This window comes from Aquila chrysaetos, chromosome 17 (genome assembly GCF_900496995.4).
Source record: "Aquila chrysaetos chrysaetos chromosome 17, bAquChr1.4, whole genome shotgun sequence".
Classification (NCBI taxonomy): Eukaryota; Metazoa; Chordata; class Aves; order Accipitriformes; family Accipitridae; genus Aquila; species Aquila chrysaetos.
The window spans coordinates 19,343,812-19,363,198 of record NC_044020.1 but is presented as its reverse complement, the minus strand read 5'-3'; the positions used below and the strand labels follow the sequence as shown (position 1 = coordinate 19,363,198).

The 19,387-nt window shown below is 39.2% G+C and overlaps 1 protein-coding gene across 13 annotated transcripts in view; it reads right to left on the bottom strand.

Annotated features, from left to right (window-relative positions):
* The window catches only part of ABCC9 (ATP binding cassette subfamily C member 9), a 76,755-nt gene that overhangs the window by 54,179 nt on the left and 3,189 nt on the right, over nt 1-19,387 (bottom strand). For 9 of the 13 annotated variants that reach the window (XM_030041109.2, XM_030041108.2, XM_030041115.2 and 6 more), the window contains exons 2-7: nt 13,626-13,791; nt 10,585-10,726; nt 10,102-10,223; nt 8,953-9,119; nt 8,030-8,272; nt 1,659-1,853 (exon numbers count right to left, since the gene is read on the bottom strand). In XM_030041109.2, the coding sequence (XP_029896969.1) occupies nt 1,659-1,853; nt 8,030-8,272; nt 8,953-9,119; nt 10,102-10,223; nt 10,585-10,726; nt 13,626-13,770 (1,014 nt within the window). In that variant the 5' untranslated portion in view covers nt 13,771-13,791. Of the gene's footprint in view, nt 1-1,658; nt 1,854-8,029; nt 8,273-8,952; nt 9,120-10,101; nt 10,224-10,584; nt 10,727-13,625; nt 13,792-15,386; nt 15,462-16,718; nt 16,736-19,387 lie in introns of those variants that run through there. The other 4 variants (XM_030041106.2, XM_041129669.1, XM_041129671.1 and 1 more) reach the window with 3 other exon arrangements.

Sequence of the window (19,387 nt, the reverse complement as noted above, 5' to 3'; positions counted from 1 at the left end):
CAGATAAATACATTTGAAAACTCTTCTCTTAATGTGCTGCTGCATCTAACTTCCCCATGTTTACATAGTGGGCATATCAATAATAACATAACATTTGTAGATACCTTTATTAATGTACATAGAGTTCTCAGGTATTAAGGGGGAATAAGCATAAAATTCAATTAATTCACATTAATTGGAACTAGACCAAATTTAAAGGAGAAACACATAATAGCAAGAACAACCAAGAGAAAGTTTATCAAAATCCATAAATTAAAAGCAAATGTATTCTGAAATGTATCCAAAAGAAATAGTGACTGTCACCAAGCTAGGCTCTTGGAGTGGTTTCAAGTTCTCCAATGATTTTAATCTTCCCTTTAGCCAGTGTTGATTAAAACTTAAAAAAACCCCACAACTAAAACCACTACACTGAAGAGTACAAAAGATGAAGGAAGTGTACAAGGTACAGATTCCTAAATCTGAGATCCAGATATGATAATTTTCAAGCTAAAATACCTTGTTTGTTCAACATGCAAAAAAGCCCCATTTTTGAGGCAAAATATGCACTTTGCCTTTTAACTCTGTGGCTCAAATCCAACACGTGGAGGTTCAAGGATGATAAAGACCATTATTTGATAAGCTGCACAATTAAAGTCTCATTCTTCAGTGCAATGGCTGAATGAGAGTCTAAAGCCAAATTCAGACCATCAAGAAAATGAATGTCAAGAGCAAGCAGCCAAGGAGAAGAAGTTTGGACAGTGATGATAGTCAAATGCTTTATCTGGAGGGGAAAATGTTATTCCATTACATACCTATCTGCTCCTTCAAATATAAAACACTCCGCATAAAGTGTATGGAGATGTTTCTGTCTCAGAAGACAGACATAGGAAAATTTCTTCATCATGTCTTCTCTGCTGGCAGCTAGTAAAATAATTTTACCTGTATCTTTTCACTAGTTACTAATAAATTCTTTTTCCTATGATAGAAAAGGTTCTGTATCAGAGGCTTGCTCAGTGCTTAGAGGTGGCCTCTGAAATGTCAGTCTCCGTGAAACTTCAAATGAGCTGTGAACTAACATCTTTTGTGCATCTCTAGTATCAGGAATGCCATTGAATAAAGTGGATGCTTATCACCTTCTTCTCACACGCACCAATGCATTTCACCACAGCAACAAGAGCACAATCAGTCACAAACAGGGAGTGACTACTCTCTGCTTCCCAGTGGAAAACAGATTTCAGAGAGCTCAAACCAGTCAATGAACTACCAATGGACAGATGGATAGAAATTAAGCAGAATTCCCAGACTCATGCCTGCTGGATGCCTCCCTGAGGCACCACCAGCGGGTGTCCTGCCTGAGACGAGGAGGCGTAGTTAGAGGAGCAGAAAAGCTGTTCCTTCTCCCCAGAACTGCAGGGATGACTCCACCAAGAGGCAGACAGCTGGGCAACTGGGAGAATCCTGCACTACCTGTGTTGCATTCATACCAAAGACTTCCACTACTGAGGTTTATAACTTGACTGTCTCTCACAAAAAGTTACTCAATTTGCTTGAAAGAAACAATGAAATAATACAACGATGATCACAGACATATAAAAGCATGCAGCCAGAAGTATTAAATACCTGATATGACTCTAGAACTACTACCAAACAAAGTCTTTCAATCTGTATTGTCACGTTACCTTTTCTGTTGTATTTGTATTATTAGTTGTATTCTGGAAGCCCTGGACAATGCCAGAAATGCATAATGGCCCAGCAAAACCCAGCAAGTCAGCCAAGTAACGGAACGTGCTGCTGAGGAGAATTGGTCGTCCAAAAGCACTATACATGGCTAACCATATGGAGGGACTCCGATTGGGCTGGTCTGCTACCTTTTTCTGGAAAACAGAGAAACAGGTATCAATGCACCAAGAAGAGGGCTCCCTGGCTTTATTACGGCAACTTCCATCTCGCTCCTGTCTGGATGCCCAAATGGTTCCTGAAGGGTGTTTTGGAGTGGGTGAGGTAGCAAACATGTAGATATCAACAGATTTCAGACATTCTTCACAGCAAATTGAAATTCTGCCTCCTCTTGGTGACTGTAGTTTCTCATCTCTAAATCCTACCACTTTTCTGAACCTGTGAACACAGGAATGCAAACACAGATTAATCATACTGGCATGTAGCCATTGCTCCTTGTCACGTGTGTGCTCAGGAAAAGGTCTGACCTTTCAAGCCCTTGCTCGTATGGGTGATCTTGGCTTTCACAGCAGCTGTGAAACCACTTGATCCAGTAAAGGCCTCTGATGTGAGAAAGGGATTGAAGGAGAAAACATGGACAGACACCTGCAAGAATATACTTTAATTTATCTGGATTTTTTTCCATCTCTTGGACGCCTTCCAGGAAGACACACTTCAGCCGATCAGCAGTTACTGTGCTCAACACGATGAAAGTAACAGGCTATGTTGGGAGGTAAGATTAAATCAACCAAGGGTGCTTTCTAGCTTTCCGTTCTGTGAATCTATGCAGTATGACAACTCCTGCCCTAAAACACCAACCAGCAAATATCTCTGTATCTAGTCAGAGGAGTTCTGGCATTTCTGAGGTCCTTTCAATCTAAAGAAGAAAGAGTTTTACTTAACAGATCTATGGTCTGCAGAGTGCTTCCTTGCGCTTCAGGCAGCAGCTTTTGACACTTTAAAAAAACATCTGTCATTTTTCAAGTAGCACGGATGACTGCAAGTTGTAACCCAAGCCAAGCCCTCCTGAGTGTTCACAGAGACATTTTAAGTATAGCCCAGTAATAACAACACCCTGCCCCGGCAAATTAACCAAAGAAAAGCAAGCATGCCTGTACCCTGCCTGGCTGCCTTTGTCTTTTTTCCTCTTTTCTCTGTTTTTCCTTTCATGCCACTTCAACAGTGAGATAGAATATGTGCATGGTGCCAAAAATGTACAAGGGTACAGGAGGGCCAGATAGCTGCTTACTGGCTTCTAGAGATTAGGCCAGGCTGGTCATACCCAATGCCAAGAGGCTTAGTACAGAGAAATAAGCAGTACGGGGACAAATTGGAGGTAACATTTCCGAAGGTGGTAAGAATGAAACTGCTTCTTCAGATGAGGGAAAGCGCACAAGGGCCTCATGCAAATTTCCCAGACAAAAGGCTCTGAATCTGTTGCCTAATGGGTTTTGAGCTAGACGGCACTACAGGAGCTACTGGCATCCTCCTCAAATAAATGATCTGCACTTTAACAGCTTGATATGAGCTAAGCTAACTTATTAGGAAAACACATCTGCTGTCTTTTGGAAAAAATTGCACATCCTATTATGGAGATTCAATTAATGGTAAATTTGGTAAATGGCATTGGTAAATCCTTATTTCTTTAATAAGATTTTGCTATTTCAATAGCTGTTTTCACTACTACTACAATTCACATAACTGTCATTGCTACCTGAAATCTACTTACTTTTCATTGGAAAAAATATTAATTAATTTAAATTAAATTATCTAATAATCTCTATTGCTAAACACTGTTGTTTCTTCTTTTTAATCAGCATTTCAAATTCACTGAAGTATCTAATGGGCAGGGGAGAGAAAGAAGAGTGGATTCTTCTTCTAATCTTAAGCTCTTTTCCAGAATGGTTCTTGAGGCCCAGTGTTATGGGCTTGCAGTATAGTATGTTGTACATGCCAACCCTATCCTTTATTTAGGTGCTGAAGGATGATCTGTCAGTCACCACTCATTATAGCTGTCTGACAACCACTGACATGTTTCAGTAAATCCACAGTTGAAAGTTTGGCCAATGTCTTAACACACAAATAAAAAGCTCTGTCTGGGCCTTCTGCATGAAAAAACCTTATTACCATGACGATTATTTTCTGCAGTTTCCCAGTCCCTTTAAACTGCTGTGGCTTGGGAAGCCACCTGAAGCCAAGAGCTTCTCCTCCTGGGCACAGGAGGCTGGAAGGACATACTTTCCTTTTGGAAGGTGAGAAAAAGTATCTTAGAACATAATGTTAAAAATGATCCAGTTACAGAAAAGGAGGGGAGCGGTACTAAAGACAGGGAAGAGTTGCAGCAACACAAATGTGAACTTAATCAGTTCACACAACTATGCATCCCGGTGTTTGTTTAAATTTGCCAGGATTATTTTTGTTGGTATGGTTGGTAGCGTTTGTTGTGTGAATTAGTAGGCTGGACTGCTGTTCTCACCTGTGGCACTTGCTTAGGTTTTCTTGTCACCTCCCTTTTAAATGACTGTAATTTTCCCTACCTTGGGCACTCAACAGTTGAAATAAGGACAGTGAGAGAGCACTTGCTGGTAAATCATGCCACCTGTAAGGTACGCCTCAGTAAATACGGAAATCTGACTGCTCCCTTACTGCTGGAGCTGACAGTGTCAGTCTGATGCTGAAGGGCGATGCTCCGTCCCTGCGATTTCTAGCTATCTAACACACTTTCTTTCCTCCTGTTTTTGCCATAACAGGTAAGATCCACAGTGGCACATGAACAGCAAGTATAGGAAATTCTGATGGTCCTTGACTTTAAAAATTGCATTTTCTATTACACCATCCCAAAAGTAAAACTTTCTATTGACTGTCAGAGCAAATTACACAGGATTTTGGTTGATGGGGTAAACCAAATGTAATATCAATGTGTTAAATCTCGTTTGGGATATGTGATGTATGATGCACTAGTATGTGGTTTGAAACATCCACACCACTTGTACAGAAACCAAAACAAAAGCCAAGCAACAACAGAAACAGGATAAAATTTTTTGGGAGGGGGATTATGTGATAAGTACTACCCACATATAGTACATTGGTCCAAAAATTTGGCTGTGAGAGTTTCATTGCATATTATTAAGGACTTATTTTTCTTCTCAATCTTATTAAAAAATTCTTTATCTTCAGCCAAAATGTCCATTAATATAGTAGGAACTGTGAACGTGTATTAAAGAGAATATAGGAATTCAAGGTCATGGGTCTAACCCTATGTGTATGATGTGCATCACTGCTTATTCTGCAGAAGCAACCTTCCTATCCACATTTAGAATTTCTCCAGGATTCTTAGAAAGGTATGATAAAAATACTGTAAGATGAGGTATTTCTGTTTCTGTAGGAGACTGTCCAGAAAAGCAAGAAAATAAAGCATGTCCATCTTTTAGAATATTTACTGACAGCAGGAAATAATGAGATAAAGAAAGCCAATTGCAATTTTTTTGGCAGTACTTTGTTTAGGAAAAAAACTCAAACAGCATATTTAAGTAAGCTCAATTATCAAAAGAGCTAGTTTTATAGTATCTTCTAATTTGAAAGAACATATGCTATGTTGTTTTCTTATGATATGCTGTGTTATGCTATGTTGCCAAACACAAACTATCTATAAAACCAGTAACAAATGACCTATATCTTACTGTAAGAGTTGGAATGCCTTTTGCAGTAGCGACTACCAGACTAACAGCCAATTAAAATGTTGATCACCAGTTATTTAGCCTTGTATTGTGTTGTTTTATATTGCTTAATATTATAATAAAATTACTTATAACTGGCTTTAAAGTTCTATAAAACACCATGTAGCATGAAAGTGATATTAAAATTAAATTACTTGATGTTTTGAAAAAATTACTTATAACAAAAGAATTTTGAGTAGTGAATGTATTCATAATGCTAAGAACTGCTTGATGAAAATTTGAAGATGTAAGAAAATATAGAACAGAATAGTGAATTCAGATTTGTTACTGAGAAGTGTTAGCTTAGGTCTTGTTTCAGTAGGCAAACGTTCATATGGTAGGACCCAGAAGAATTCTGTCAAAATAATTGAATACAGATTTCAGGAGTTACCCACTGACATCAAAGAAAACAAGAAAAGGTTGAACCCAATGTTCACAGACTTCATGGTTACGCAAGTGGCAATATGCTATTTAATCAGAAGATAGCAGCCATAAAAAGTTAATCTCAGACCAACTAGTTTACACTCGTATATGCTTGGGACACAGGTTTGGAAAACAGTGATTTTGAGAAACCAGTCATCAAAATTTAACCTGACTCATTTCCCTCATGCTATTTATTACTTGTTAGAGAACCTCAGCTGCTCTCAATTTTCATAGCATGCAGAAGGGATAGCAAGACAACATCACGTGAGCTATCTCAGAGGCATTTTACAATACAGAATATTCATGGTCATGTTCAGCATCGTTCATCAAGGCATGATAAGAAAGGTTTGGAAAGGAACAGAAGCCTTCTTTCTGCAGGGCCATGGAGCACAGCTGAGATCAGCTATCTCCAGGCTCAGGCAGGGGTAACCCCACTTAATCCAGAGGATGCTGGGGGGCTCCCCTCGCCAGCTGCAGAAGATTAGTGCAAAATACACCCTGGCAGCAGAGACAGTGACATATCATCTCTTCCAGATTCCAGACCATGCTTCAACCTGAAGAATTTTCCTAATTCTGAGGCTGCTTTCTGACCCAGCCATGCACAAACTAACACATTCCTCCGTGGGAGTGAACTGCAGCGAGTTCCCACTGCCTGGCTCTTTGGATTGGTTTTAGCCCTTTGGTTTACTTTAACTTTATCTGTGAAGTATCAGTTTACTTTAGGGTTACAGCCTGTTTTTGAATATTAGCACAAATGTGTTAGAAGCTGTGGTAATCTTGAGACTTTAAACAATTACGGAAACCAAAAAAATCTGATGTAAGCCAGCTTTATAAATGTAGGCGCATGTAACTGTATGGGTACATTTATGCAAGTCTTCATTTGTGCATGACACATGCCAAGGGAAGCTACACACTGAATGTTTGCATTCATGCACATGAGCAATAGCACATTTAACTTGCCTTTTGGCATCTGAACCCCGGATTTGTGCAGGCACACACAGTATCTGCAGATGTAAATGAGCTACAGAAAAATGCTTGCACCTAGACATCATGCCTGTCATTAAGAATGGCACAGAGACTCAGATCCTCGGGGGCATGTAGGTGCCTAAGACTTTTTGGTCTCTTTAAGCAAGATTTAGGCACCAAATGCTTCTTTAAGGAGCATGGTCTAAGGGATGCACTTCTCCTTTGCTGTGAAAAGCTCAGTTCCAATGACTCACTAGTTTTCTGCTTAAAGCAGAAGGGTCTCGGTCTCTAGTACTGTAAGCATTGACTATTTTGTAGAGAAGCAACCTAAATTTATTAAAATAGAAACAATTGCACTGATTGTGGTTTCATTTCAGAGGGCACAGAAAGGAGCCTGCAGCTCCATCATTTGCTGGGAGCAGAGAGCTGCTCCTCCCGGCTTCCCCTTGCGTTGCAGTTCTAAACTGTGCACTGCTTGGAAACACATTTATCTGGTGTGTGCAGCAGGAACGGGATTTATATGCTTTTGTCCTACATGATACATTTTCCAAAGTGGCCTCTTAATGCCTGAATTCTCTCTGTTTACACTTGAGAATTGATATGTATGTACAAATCAGGGAGACAGGCTCTCAAATTCTCCCTCCTTTCTGCAAAACAAAATACTTCTTTTTTGGCAGAAATCACCAGCTTCAAGCACAAATGAAACACCACAGTGTTCCCTAAATGTATCCAGAAGTCTCTCTGGAAACTCCTGCCCTACCCAGTGAGTTCACCCAACCTTGGTTTTGTGCTGGGTCTGGCCGGGATGGAGTTAATTTTCGTCATTGCAGCCCATATCGTGCTGTGTTTTGGATTCGTGACTGGAGAAAAGAGTGAAGGTGAGTGTTTCCAGCTGAAACTATGGACAGAATGTCTTCTAATTTAAGATGCTGTCACAAGTAGCTAAGGTTTAAACAAAGCTTTCACTTTTAAAATGAAATCTAGCAAGTGATCAGTCTGTTACGGTTTTAGTTTCCAGTTGCTCTCAATCTGGCAACCCTCCCCTGCTGTAAAATCACTTAAAACCAAAGAGTAACCATCGGATTGGAACATTCTAAGCCAAGTTTCACCTTGGAATAAACAGTCCTAAGTTAAAAATTCCTAAAATAAGGATTTCATAGAAGCAGAAAAAATTCAAAGTGACACTATAGTTTCTAAGGCCAAAGAGTGACACAAACATCTCCGGTTACCTTTTGTTCCTCATATGCTTCTTTGAGACAAACGTAATTCGTCAGTGCTCTCATTGCAATTGGAAGCTTTCCGATAGCCTTCAGGTCCACAGGTTTCTTGTGAGCAGATATAATAAGAGTATTCATCCACCAGTAAGTTGCCTTTGACAGCAAATTGACAAATGGCTGCAGAAACCTCACCCCCAGGTCCTGTAGATCCTCTGGTGGCTTTACTTTCTGAGGGTTCATGAAAAACACATACCTCTGGAGAGGAGAAAATAGACAGCATGTGCTCAGGAATTACCTTATTAACAGTAATTTTTAGTAAAAATTATGTATAATACGACTACAGTGTCATATTTGCATTTAAAGGTAATTATACATTGAATTTAAATATAAATTTGCATGTAAATAGGATAATTTCCATTTTGAAAGCATAACTGGCAAGGAATTGAGCAATATGGTATGTGGACACAGCTCTGTAGCCTGCCAGTACCACATATCTCTATCTGAACAACAACAAAAAAGAATTCTTGAGTTATAATTATATTTTAAATTATTGTCAGTAAGAATGTATGCTAACTTATACATTCACTACATATATAGTTTATCTGCATTAACATAGCATATATTGTATAGATTACATACACATATACCCTTACATGCACAAATATGCACGAATATCTATACAAATACATATGCACTCTCTGTATGTATACATATACACGGGCACACATACATACCAAGTCCAGGGGACACATCAAGGACATACATTTTAAAGAGGTGCCAGGTCCCACTGATTTCTATAGAATTAACCAGATATTTATGGCTAAGCTAAACTTGGGCCTAAACTTGACACAAGCCAGAGTTACTGGGACTAAAGACCCATCTTCATCCCCAAGATACTACTGAAATTTTCAGATCCTGATAAAGAAACCACATACCCTAACTCGAATGACATTGATCTCCACAGCCATCAGCAGCCCATAGAGAATGACCATAATTCCAGTGATGCAGAAACGCAGCTGAGAAAATGGCACACCATCCTGGCAGTATCTGACAAGCTTGATCGTTTTGGTGACAAAGGCCATTATCCAGTAAAGAAAGAGAGCTGTAAAACATGCATAATTAAAAAAAGAAAAATTAAGTACACCAGCACTGCAGAAGTTTTAGCTCTCCCAAACAGAACTATTCCATGGCTTAGTGCAATGCAGGCACGGTGATCCTCTTTATCACCAGCCTGCAGGCTGGCGATGTGTGATGTCAGCCAAAGCCAGGAACTCAGGTTCTGGAGATTTGCTTTGCACTTCGTTTTCCCAAGTCACTGTTTTCTTTCCTGAGCCATCACCCTTCAAAGAGATCCACAATGGTGGGCCTTCACACAATTAGAAAAGTCCACTGAAGGTAATCTGCAGGGGAACTTTGTTATTAAAATGAAGCAAAAGTCACTTAACATGACAAATATCATATTGCCTATTTGAAAAAGCATGGTGCATATGGAAACATGCTCATTTTGAAAAAGAGTTCATATAGTTTAATTATATCCTGCATCCTGGCTTGTATCTGTCAATGGCTCATTCAGGTTGTTGAGTTATATGTAATTTGGACAGTATGCCTGTACCAAACATTATCCTGCAATGACTAGTCACATTCTTCTGACCATCTCCTGACTTAGACAGTAGATTGGGTAACCTCAGAATCAACTGCAAAGAATGCTGTGAAACAACAGCCATCTGCACAGGATGATTTGTGATCAGATTACTTTTAAAAGTGGCCTTTTAAAATAGCCCTTTTGAATGAAGACAAGTTTTTGCCTCAAAATAATGAGCAGTGTTAAAAAATACCTAAAAGCTCATGCTAGAAATACAATAGGCATACAATGCTTTTCCTTTTGTGATCACTTCCAAAAAGTTTTCAGGGTGTACCTTATAAAAGGTGCAATAACTCCTACAATAATACTAGTTCAAAGAGCAGAGAATTATTCCTCTCTCTTTTTTAGTATTCTCACACATTTCACCATCCTCTTCAATCTACGCAAGCTGACTGCGGGTAACTCACTGGGTTTTGTAAGAGTATCTAAATCTTAGACTTACCCAACAGTAACTTTGGAAAGTTAGATGTTTCAATATTATGGTAATAGACTATGGATACAGTGGCAGCCACAAATCCCATTATAGCTGGTAGAAAGAGATGCAGATGGCGAGATTTCATTTGTCTGAAAATAAATAAGGTATAAATTAGTGAATTTGCTGTCTTTTTTCACCACTGTTACATTCCTAGGGTTCTGCTAATCTATTTAAGAGGACAAATATGACTTTCCTAGAGACAAAAAGATTTTTTCCATGTGAATGCTTTAACTTTTGTCAATATTGTAAATATTGACAATAAGAGAATAACAAAGTGCTAAGAACAATCGTTTCACCTTCATCCCATTAAAATCGGGACAGTTCATGAAATGACGCCCCATCTTTTGGGGGGAAAAACTCCTTACGCCTTTTTAGCCAGCTCATCACTCAATAACACTTTACATTAACGAATGTAATTAGCTTGGCTATCCACCAAACGCCATCACTTACGTATCGGAAACTATGCCCTCTGCTATTTCACAGACATGTACAAACAGGAGGGTGAATGTCAGGATCCACCGCAGGTTGTGTCCAGGGAAGTGCAGCCAGGTATTGTGGTGAATCTGGACTTTGGAGCTTTGGCTTCCCCAGCCTGGGAAATAATAGTAATGAAAGAGGAAGGTTATCACACAGCCAGCCAGTGAGTGATCTGGTTATCAATTCCCTATTCTAATCCATAGGTCACACTTAATAGTACACAATTAATACAAAACCCCTACAAGAATACGGGGGCTGTTGTTACTAATAAGATGACCCAGGAGTGTCTGAGTTGCCATGTAGCCCCCCCATAATTTTGATCTAACTCTGTAGACAATGGGACAACAAACTTCCCACAATCGCAATCAAAGAAAAGAGGTCCCCAGGCAAGAACAAAGACGAGAAAACCAGAAGAAACGTCTCAGAGTCTCACCCTCACACAACAGGGACTGACAGTTCTTAAGTGATGGCATCATCATGTCTTTCTGAGTCATAGACAAGAGTGGGAAAAGTTTCCAACTGATAAAAATATTGCATCCTCCAAAGAGGCCTCAAAGAGATGTATTTACTTCAAACAAATAAAATGTATTATCCTTGTTTCAGGCCTGGTTGGTAGCACTGTCTCAGGGGATGCTGAACGGCAATTTCCCAATCTCCACTCCTCCGGCACAGCCCAGCCTCCTTGCCCTGGCACATTAAAGCTCTCAGCACAGCACCAGGACTCAGCTGCTTTAATCAACAAATTAATCTTGAAGCCTATTTCCATGTCATCACCTCAGATGGCACCTATCCTTTTCAGGCAAGATCCTCTCTGAGCCCAGCAACCTGGCAAGAAGTGGGACACCAGGGACCTGATGGATGTGACAGCGCTCGGGGAGCTGAGGACTGATCAGAGGTTAGCCTCACCATGGCGAGTCTCTCCTGAGTGTCGCTTTGGCCTCGGTCCCGTCCCACCTGGTACAGGGCTGTCCTAAGTCAGCCCAAATGGCTGTACGTGTCCCTCTTACTGTAAGGCAACTCCTGGAATTCCCTGACAGACTTCCTGAAGCCCATAGAGAATCCCAAGAACAGCACATTTGGGGGAAGTAAAGAAACAAATCAAAAGAAAACACAAACAACTGAGTTTAAAATCCAGGATATGCTTTTGATACACAAGGATGCAGCATCTCATAGTGCCTAGAGGCTCATCAGGTGACTCAGAAACACATAAACCAGAGCCTGGGTTTATTCATTCTTGGAAACTGTCCAGATTTCACCATTTCATCCTTGTTTAATATGCAAAGTACTGCAGGAACAAAATATTCTCTCTTCTCCACATCTGTCTCAAGCACTTTCTATAGTTTCCTGAGATTTTCCTAATCTAATGTGGCTTTCTTTGACCTTGCTTCTATCTTTGTCTCTCCCAAGCTGCTTTTCATTTCTATTTCCTCTTTGCCCATACATCTGCACAAACACGGTTCATCATCAATTTTCGGTTTTGGAGTCAGTCAATACTGTGGACGCCAGTTGGCTTTTAATGTTCTGTTCAACAGCTATTTGTCCTGATAACCAAGGTACAAAATAGAAAACAAAGAATTACATACATACATACATACCATAGAATTTAAGTTTGGGTTTTTTTTTTCTAACATTGTTAGAAAATAGAGGGAATTTTCAGTGGCTGCAACACTATTTCAAAATTAAATGGCTAATACCTGTAAAAAAATTAAAGCCGTCTGCTATCACTTGATGCATAACACAGAATGTTGTAAAAGATTATCTTTGCCCTCAGACGTTTCCATCAAACACTTCTGCAGAAAGCCCTGTAATTCAAGGATGACTTGCATCTCATCTCAAAGAAAAAGCCAGCACTGACATAAAGATCCAGCACTGTTAGAGAGAGTTCTCCATAACCCTTTGGGTTTTTTCCAGTCTTTAGTTATTCTTTTGTTAGAACTTGTTTCTTATTCCCTTGCCTAATTACTTAATTAGTTTTCAGTCACTGGATCTTGTTACACCTTTGATTGCTGGGTACTGAGCGTCTTAGCCCACAGGTTCCTGTGGCCCTATTATTCAATCACTTCAGAGTCTTTTTGCATAATGGAAATCCTTAAATCTCTAGTTTGAATATAGTCTCAAATTCAAATCTTCCTCATGGAAGGAATGTATTGCTATGGATGTATGTGACACCAGGAAGGTAACATGGAAGAACTGACATGCCATTTCTCATGCAGTTGTCAGGAGAATATTTATTTTTATTAATACTTATTGCCTTTTGACAGTCATTCAAGTCTCTTCATCTCCTATGATCAGTTAGAATCTGTTTGACAGCTCTGAAAAAGTATTAAATTGTATTTATTTCATCACTGCAAATAACTAGGATAAAGACACAATATAGAGAAAAAGTATCATTAGAGTACTAGTTTAGATGGGGCTTTTTACAAGAACATGTGAGTTAGAGCCACTCCACTGTCCTAAAATCTTCAAGAGAGATTTATAATTTCTTATTTTCATTCCTGTGGAAAAAGATTATCTCTTTTGTTCTACTTCTGTTTACAAATGTTGGCAAAAGAAGTAATTACTCTGTGTTAAAAGTTTCCTACACTTCTCCTAGCCTTAGATCCAAGTTGCACATTTTGGATATTCTCTGAAATTCACATCACTTGAAGGGAATTCAGACCCACTGCCCTAAGTCTTCTAATATCTAATAATAGCAAAGGTTGCAAGTTGCCAATTTCAAATCTGAAGAAAACTTCTCCAGAGAGAAGTTTCGAAGCATTTGGATCTGATTTCTCTGGTTCTCATCCATCTTTTCATGCTTCTTAGTTCAGATTTATATCTAAAATTCCCAGCATTTTAAGCGGTTGGCATCACATCCTCTGTATCAAGCCATTTTCTCTCTTCTTTTTTAGAACTGATAAATACAAAGCATCCAATGGTTTGCACCACAGGCCTCCAAGCACATATAAACATGAGTGAGTATAAATACATGCTCAAGTGTTTGTAGGATTGCACAGCTCCATTGAATAACTCACCAATGAACAAAATTGGGAAGGTGATAAATAGCAAGAAGACATGGGGAACCAAGTTGAGGGCATCCACAAAGCAGACATTTCTTAGGACACCAGCACTGATGTTATAGGCTGAAGCATTGTCGTTACCGCAAAATGCGAGCCTCATTGCTTCCAGAAGGTCTGACTACTACAAAAAAGAGAGAATAATTGACTACTAAGACTGCTAGCATTCCCTTTAGCTAAACACAAAATAAATACAATAAAGAGATACAGAAGGAGCGCGCGAACAACACACAGAGAATAATTCAGTTCTATTTTGAAAATTCTTTTGGGCTCCATCAAGTATAAGCACATTAGAATGAAGGCTGTGTTTATGTTAAAATAATATTATTTATATTTAGTTAATAATATTTATATGTATTTATATTTATGATTTATTATAAGTACTATTTATTAAATACACTATGCTATGTCTTCTAGTGTTCATTATATGCACAGATGTTATGCTGCAAATGCTCTATGAGCATATAGAGAAAGAACAAGAAAGTTTTGAAGAAAAATTATTTCTATTTCTCATAAGAAAACTCAAATGCACATAAGCTGACTCCTGTGTGTTAGTGCTTCCTTGATGAGCTAATATTCTCTGTGCAACATCTCTGTTCATACAATTTGTTGCACTACGTTCTCAGTGCAAGCTCTGAACCTTTGGTATTTGTGATTTGGCAGCTTTGCATTCACTGATATTTTGTATTTCTTCATTGTCCCTTAGAACAATGGTCACATACACTAGTCATTACAGATAACTGCCAAACTCTTGATCAAAGAAGGTTATATTGAAGATTGCATAGACAGTAAATCAGCATTTATGGTTGATCTTGCAAATCCTTATGCATGTGCTTAGCCTCATCTAAGCAGTTCTCTGACTTCCATGATTTCTTATGAGATTATTTTTGTACACCAAGATAAGCTCATGCGTTCGTGCTTGCAGAGTGTGGGCCATAGTATGACCCAGAGTTATGGCCAGCTTCTGGCTTTTATCAACTTATGCATCGTTTATTTTTTCATTCTTCTTTATAAGAAGATGAAACAAGATTGCAACCAGAATGTTTCCTTGCTGATTTCTTTGCCTGAGACTTATACACAGCAACATAGTGCTATAGAATAGGTTGTGTAAACTCATTTGCTCACATCTTTTTTTCCAAATTTTACATACTAAAATGGAAAGAATATCTTTAATTCAGCAAAGTATATGTATACTTTGGTGAATGCATCTTTCTGCAACAACATTGGCATTAATGAATTTTGCAGAATCAGAACAATATAGACATGCAAAAAATGCATGAACACAGTTGAAAAAAAAGTTAGTTGAATCGGGATAAAAAGGCTTTCCTTGTTTCCTGAAATAGTTCAGGTTAGTTCTATGAGCCTAGTTGTTTAAACAAGGTAAGCATAACAAGGTAAGCATAAACTACTCAAGTACTCCCTTAGAGAGAGCAGAAACATACAGATCTTCAAAAGAATACAGAGTTCAAAGACACACTTTGAACCTCTGCTAAACCCCCTTTTTGCTTTTAACTAACTTTTTGCTGGATCTGAAAAGCATAATCCATATTGAAATACATCAGTGAAATTTGTAAAGGCGTTTCATTGAAAAGAATGTGATAAATGCAGTCCCTTTTCCAAACATATCAGCAGTTTATGGTCTGAGATTTGCCAGAAGTTAAGCGTAACTCAGAGTCATATGGTGGACCACATCCTGCAAAAATGCATGCATGTACTTACTGTGGTGCAAAAGCTGATGGGCAACCCACTCAATCTTCAGTAGAACACAATTAGGTGGAGAGTTTGGCCCATTCTCTATAATGGAGTGATATGACCACTATCATCCTATCATTTCATTTTTATATAAAAATATATTCATAAATGCATATGATTAGTAACACAAAAGAAACATTATGTTCATATGAATTCCGTCTGAATAGACTGAGGAGTTATTACCAAAACAAATAGAGAATTTTTAAAAAAACTACACAGAGATTGTTTGTTTTTAATTTGTAAAAGCTCACATGTCTCCTTTAAGAGAAACATAATGGTAATGATAATCTCTTGAAAATCAGGAGAGTCGTTTCCTCATTTTTATCGAAGGTCAGAAGTCCAAGGGAGTTCTGCTGGGAATTTTCCTCCCTTTCCCACAAAGAAGACTCTTTTCTGAGACAGTGTAAGATGCTATTGTGGTCTAGTGGTTGGATTGGTACCGAAAGGCAGGAGGATTCTGGGTTCAAATGAGCATTGAATCATTGACTTCCAGTGTAGCTTTTGGCTTTTAGTCAAAAATAGATCTGGGAGAAAGGATTAAAGCCATCTCCAAGAGAAGCTAAGGGAAGTGTTGTTTTTCTTCCATTTTTTATGGAAGGGAAATGGAATATAGGTAGTAGATGTTCCTGGGGAAGAAAGGACTATTAACCGCACGGAGAGTGCTATCTGCTAGCTAGGACCTACCATCAGGTTGTAGAGGTTTCATATTACACCTCGAACAATGGTCCCTAAAAGCTCTCAAGAAAGATGCATCTTTCAAGAGTCACATTTGAATCTTCACAAGAATCTGTGCTGTGCCTAGTTTTGTGATGGAGTATGTCCAATAACACACTCTTAAAACCAACCGTCCTTTGCACGTTGGCAGGGCTGAGGAAAGAATCTCGCCCTATTGTTAATACTGATGTATAGAGACAGTGCCCATCATACTGATGATAATTCTCAAGAGTAGGTATAAGCAGTCTATTCACAATACTTTTGTTACAGGTTCATTTCAAATAAGAGGTAGAATTTAATTGTCTTCTCTTAAAATGAGAGAGAAAATCAAAGAGCCTACGTTGGTCAGTTTGTAAAAAAAACCAACAGAAAATCAAAAAGGTTGCATTGCCAATGAAATGAGATAGGGTAATTGACAATAAATTCCCAAGTTTTTAAATCAGAATACACTTCATTAATCAGCACATCCAGTGACCATGTTCATTAAACCTCCACACACTTAAAATCTATCAAAACATTCTGATCAGTCTCATGATGCTGTGTTGACCCAATGCAACTTATGATTTGGCCTCATAAAACACTCACCAGCTACAACTTCCCTTTTTAGCAGCACCCACTTCAAGACACACATCTAGTACAGTATGGTACTGATAGGGAATAGAAGAGGTAAGAACTGTAGAAGCATTAATAGCCCAGTGATCCTTCCTTGCCCCCTTCCTTCCTTTCTTCCATCCATCTGTCCATCAACACTGTGCTAGGAATGAACTCTGACTGGAAGCGGAGGACTCACGTTCTGCATCTGTTGGTGTACGCCACCTTTCATAGACACTTTCTGGTGTTTACACAGACAGGCAGCTAGTAGTTCTCTGTATCTTCAAGAGCAGCGTATGAAAAGACTGCAGTACATTAGAGCTCTAAGAAATAATTTTATCTCCGGTGTGCCTCACAGGGAGCAAGTAACCACCCCATCATTCCCTTCCTATCCATTTCTGGTGCAGAAGGCAGATCCGATATACCCTCCAAAGTTTTGCCCACGTGACTCAAACCACTGGACCTTGCTCTGTTTTTTGGAAAACTTACATACATATGGGGCTCTGGAGATGCACTGATGCACAGGCTCATCACCCCAAGCATAAAGCATGTAATGTAATTTCTATTTCTTTGCACAAGTTTCACAGATAGGGGAAATATATTGGATGAAATTTTTCTGACATGTAAGGGAGGATGCTTTGCGTTTACAGTCAATGCGAGCGAGACTCCCATTTTGTTCGAAGCTGAAATTAGCCATTACTTTCCGCTGCATCAGGGCATGCCTCCAGAAGCTCATTTTCATTGGCCTCAAGGTTTAACAAGCTGTGTTCATTTCCAAAGAAGGACAGAAAGAAAAGCCCCTAAGGCAGAAGAACAAGTCCTTGACTTCTCTAGACAGCATGGGGCAATTTACAACAGTGCTTGTGCAGCTCCACTAAAAGTTAACAGGAGTTGGACCATGACAGGTTTCACAATGCAATTGCTCATCCAAGGAAACAGTGTAACCTTCAGTCTTCTTCAAAGGAAAATTTGATAATATAATGGCAAAATTTTTCTTGCCAACACTCAGATCCCATGCTTGCAAAGCTCCGCGTAGCTACAGATGAACACATTCTTAGGGCTGCAAACAGTGCAAGTAGCATGTTCAAAAGCTTCAGACCAATTTGAGAGTCTAAGCTGCATTTTCAAACAGTATTTCAGTATTGGGAGTTAAGGCTAAAGAGATCCTTAATAATTCTAAAAATTTTAGAGTTTTAAAAGGCCTCAGCTATACTGACTTTTCACTCAAAAAAACAAGCCTGGAAATGACAACAGTTTGGAAGATCTTGACTGCAGATAACCAATGAAAGGCAGAGTGAAAAGGCACTATTCCCTCCTCTTGTGTAAAACCATAAGATTTCACTTCATGAAATGAAAATGCGAAATGGAAGAACAAATTCAGAAAAATCATGAAGAATTGCAGTTATGCTTACTGTTGTAACTCATCAAAAACTGCAGCTGGAGTTAGAAAGGAAGATGGAACACTTTTATGACTGATCACTGACCAAATTTTGTTCCCTTAATAATAATGAAACCATTCTTCCATTGGCTTTAACTATTCTAGTAAGCCAATGATGGGCTTCAGTCAGAACTAGATCTGTAGAGAGGTGAATAGAGGTATCTTGCCTATGCAAGGAAATGCTGTTTGTTTCAGTCAGTGCTGAGCATTGTGCAAGTACATAATTAAATACACTGAATACTTTTTCTATTTTTCCTGAGCACCAGTTGTTGATCATTGCCAAAGACAGAATGCTGACCACACTGAACAACAGTCTAACCCTGTAACAAATAGCCATGCTGAAGATCTTTGAATTAACACTAAGCAAGTCAGAACACAGAACTGACTCAAGGTTTCCCACAGTGTAGCCAAAGGTGATTTTCTCCCTACCAAAGATGAGGAGAGAGACTTTTTAGGCTGCAGTAAGTATGCAGGGAGAGATCAAAGAGGAAAAAACTGGGCTGCAGAGCCACACGAGGAGAAAGTAGTTGAAGAGACTTCTGTTGTGAAGGGATGGAAAAGCAGTTATTGCTGCAATTCAAGAGAGGTTATCACTTTCCATGGCAGCAATTGCCCTCCTACAGCTGCTAAGACCCCTTGCTTGGTAACACTGGCAGCAGCCCAAAGCTGGGCTTCCCGGAACTGTACATCGGTGAATTAAGCAGCAAAGCCAGATGGTTTTATCACTCTCAGCAGTTTTATCACTCTCTGCTGCTGTAGGCAGCTACCTGCTTTGCTGTAGGCTACACAGACTAGTAGAGAGCCATGCAAATACTAGTTCAGCCTCAGAATTAATGGTCTTAATCACCATGGTGCTGTTCCCAAGATAAGAAGCCCTGCTCACGGCAAGCTTGACATCGGTGCTTCGTTGTTGCAGTTGCCATACTTCAGTTCCAAAGTTGGCTCATGCAGGGCTATCTCAAGCACCCACGAGCCATAGGGCATAACAGCAGAGAAATATCTGCTAGTTTCTTAGCAAATCTTTATCTACGGGTCCCAAAGGCAGGGATAGTCACTGGAAAGCAAAGGACTCTTCTTCTCATATGGATTGCCAAGACCTTTTCTCTAAGCTCATGTTCAGGTCGTAATCTTTGGAGCTGAAGGCTTCTTTACAGGCAGAGGGCTTTGTCTAGCAAACAGCAATGTCTGCAAAAAATGGGAGCAGTCCGACTGCCACATTAAAACA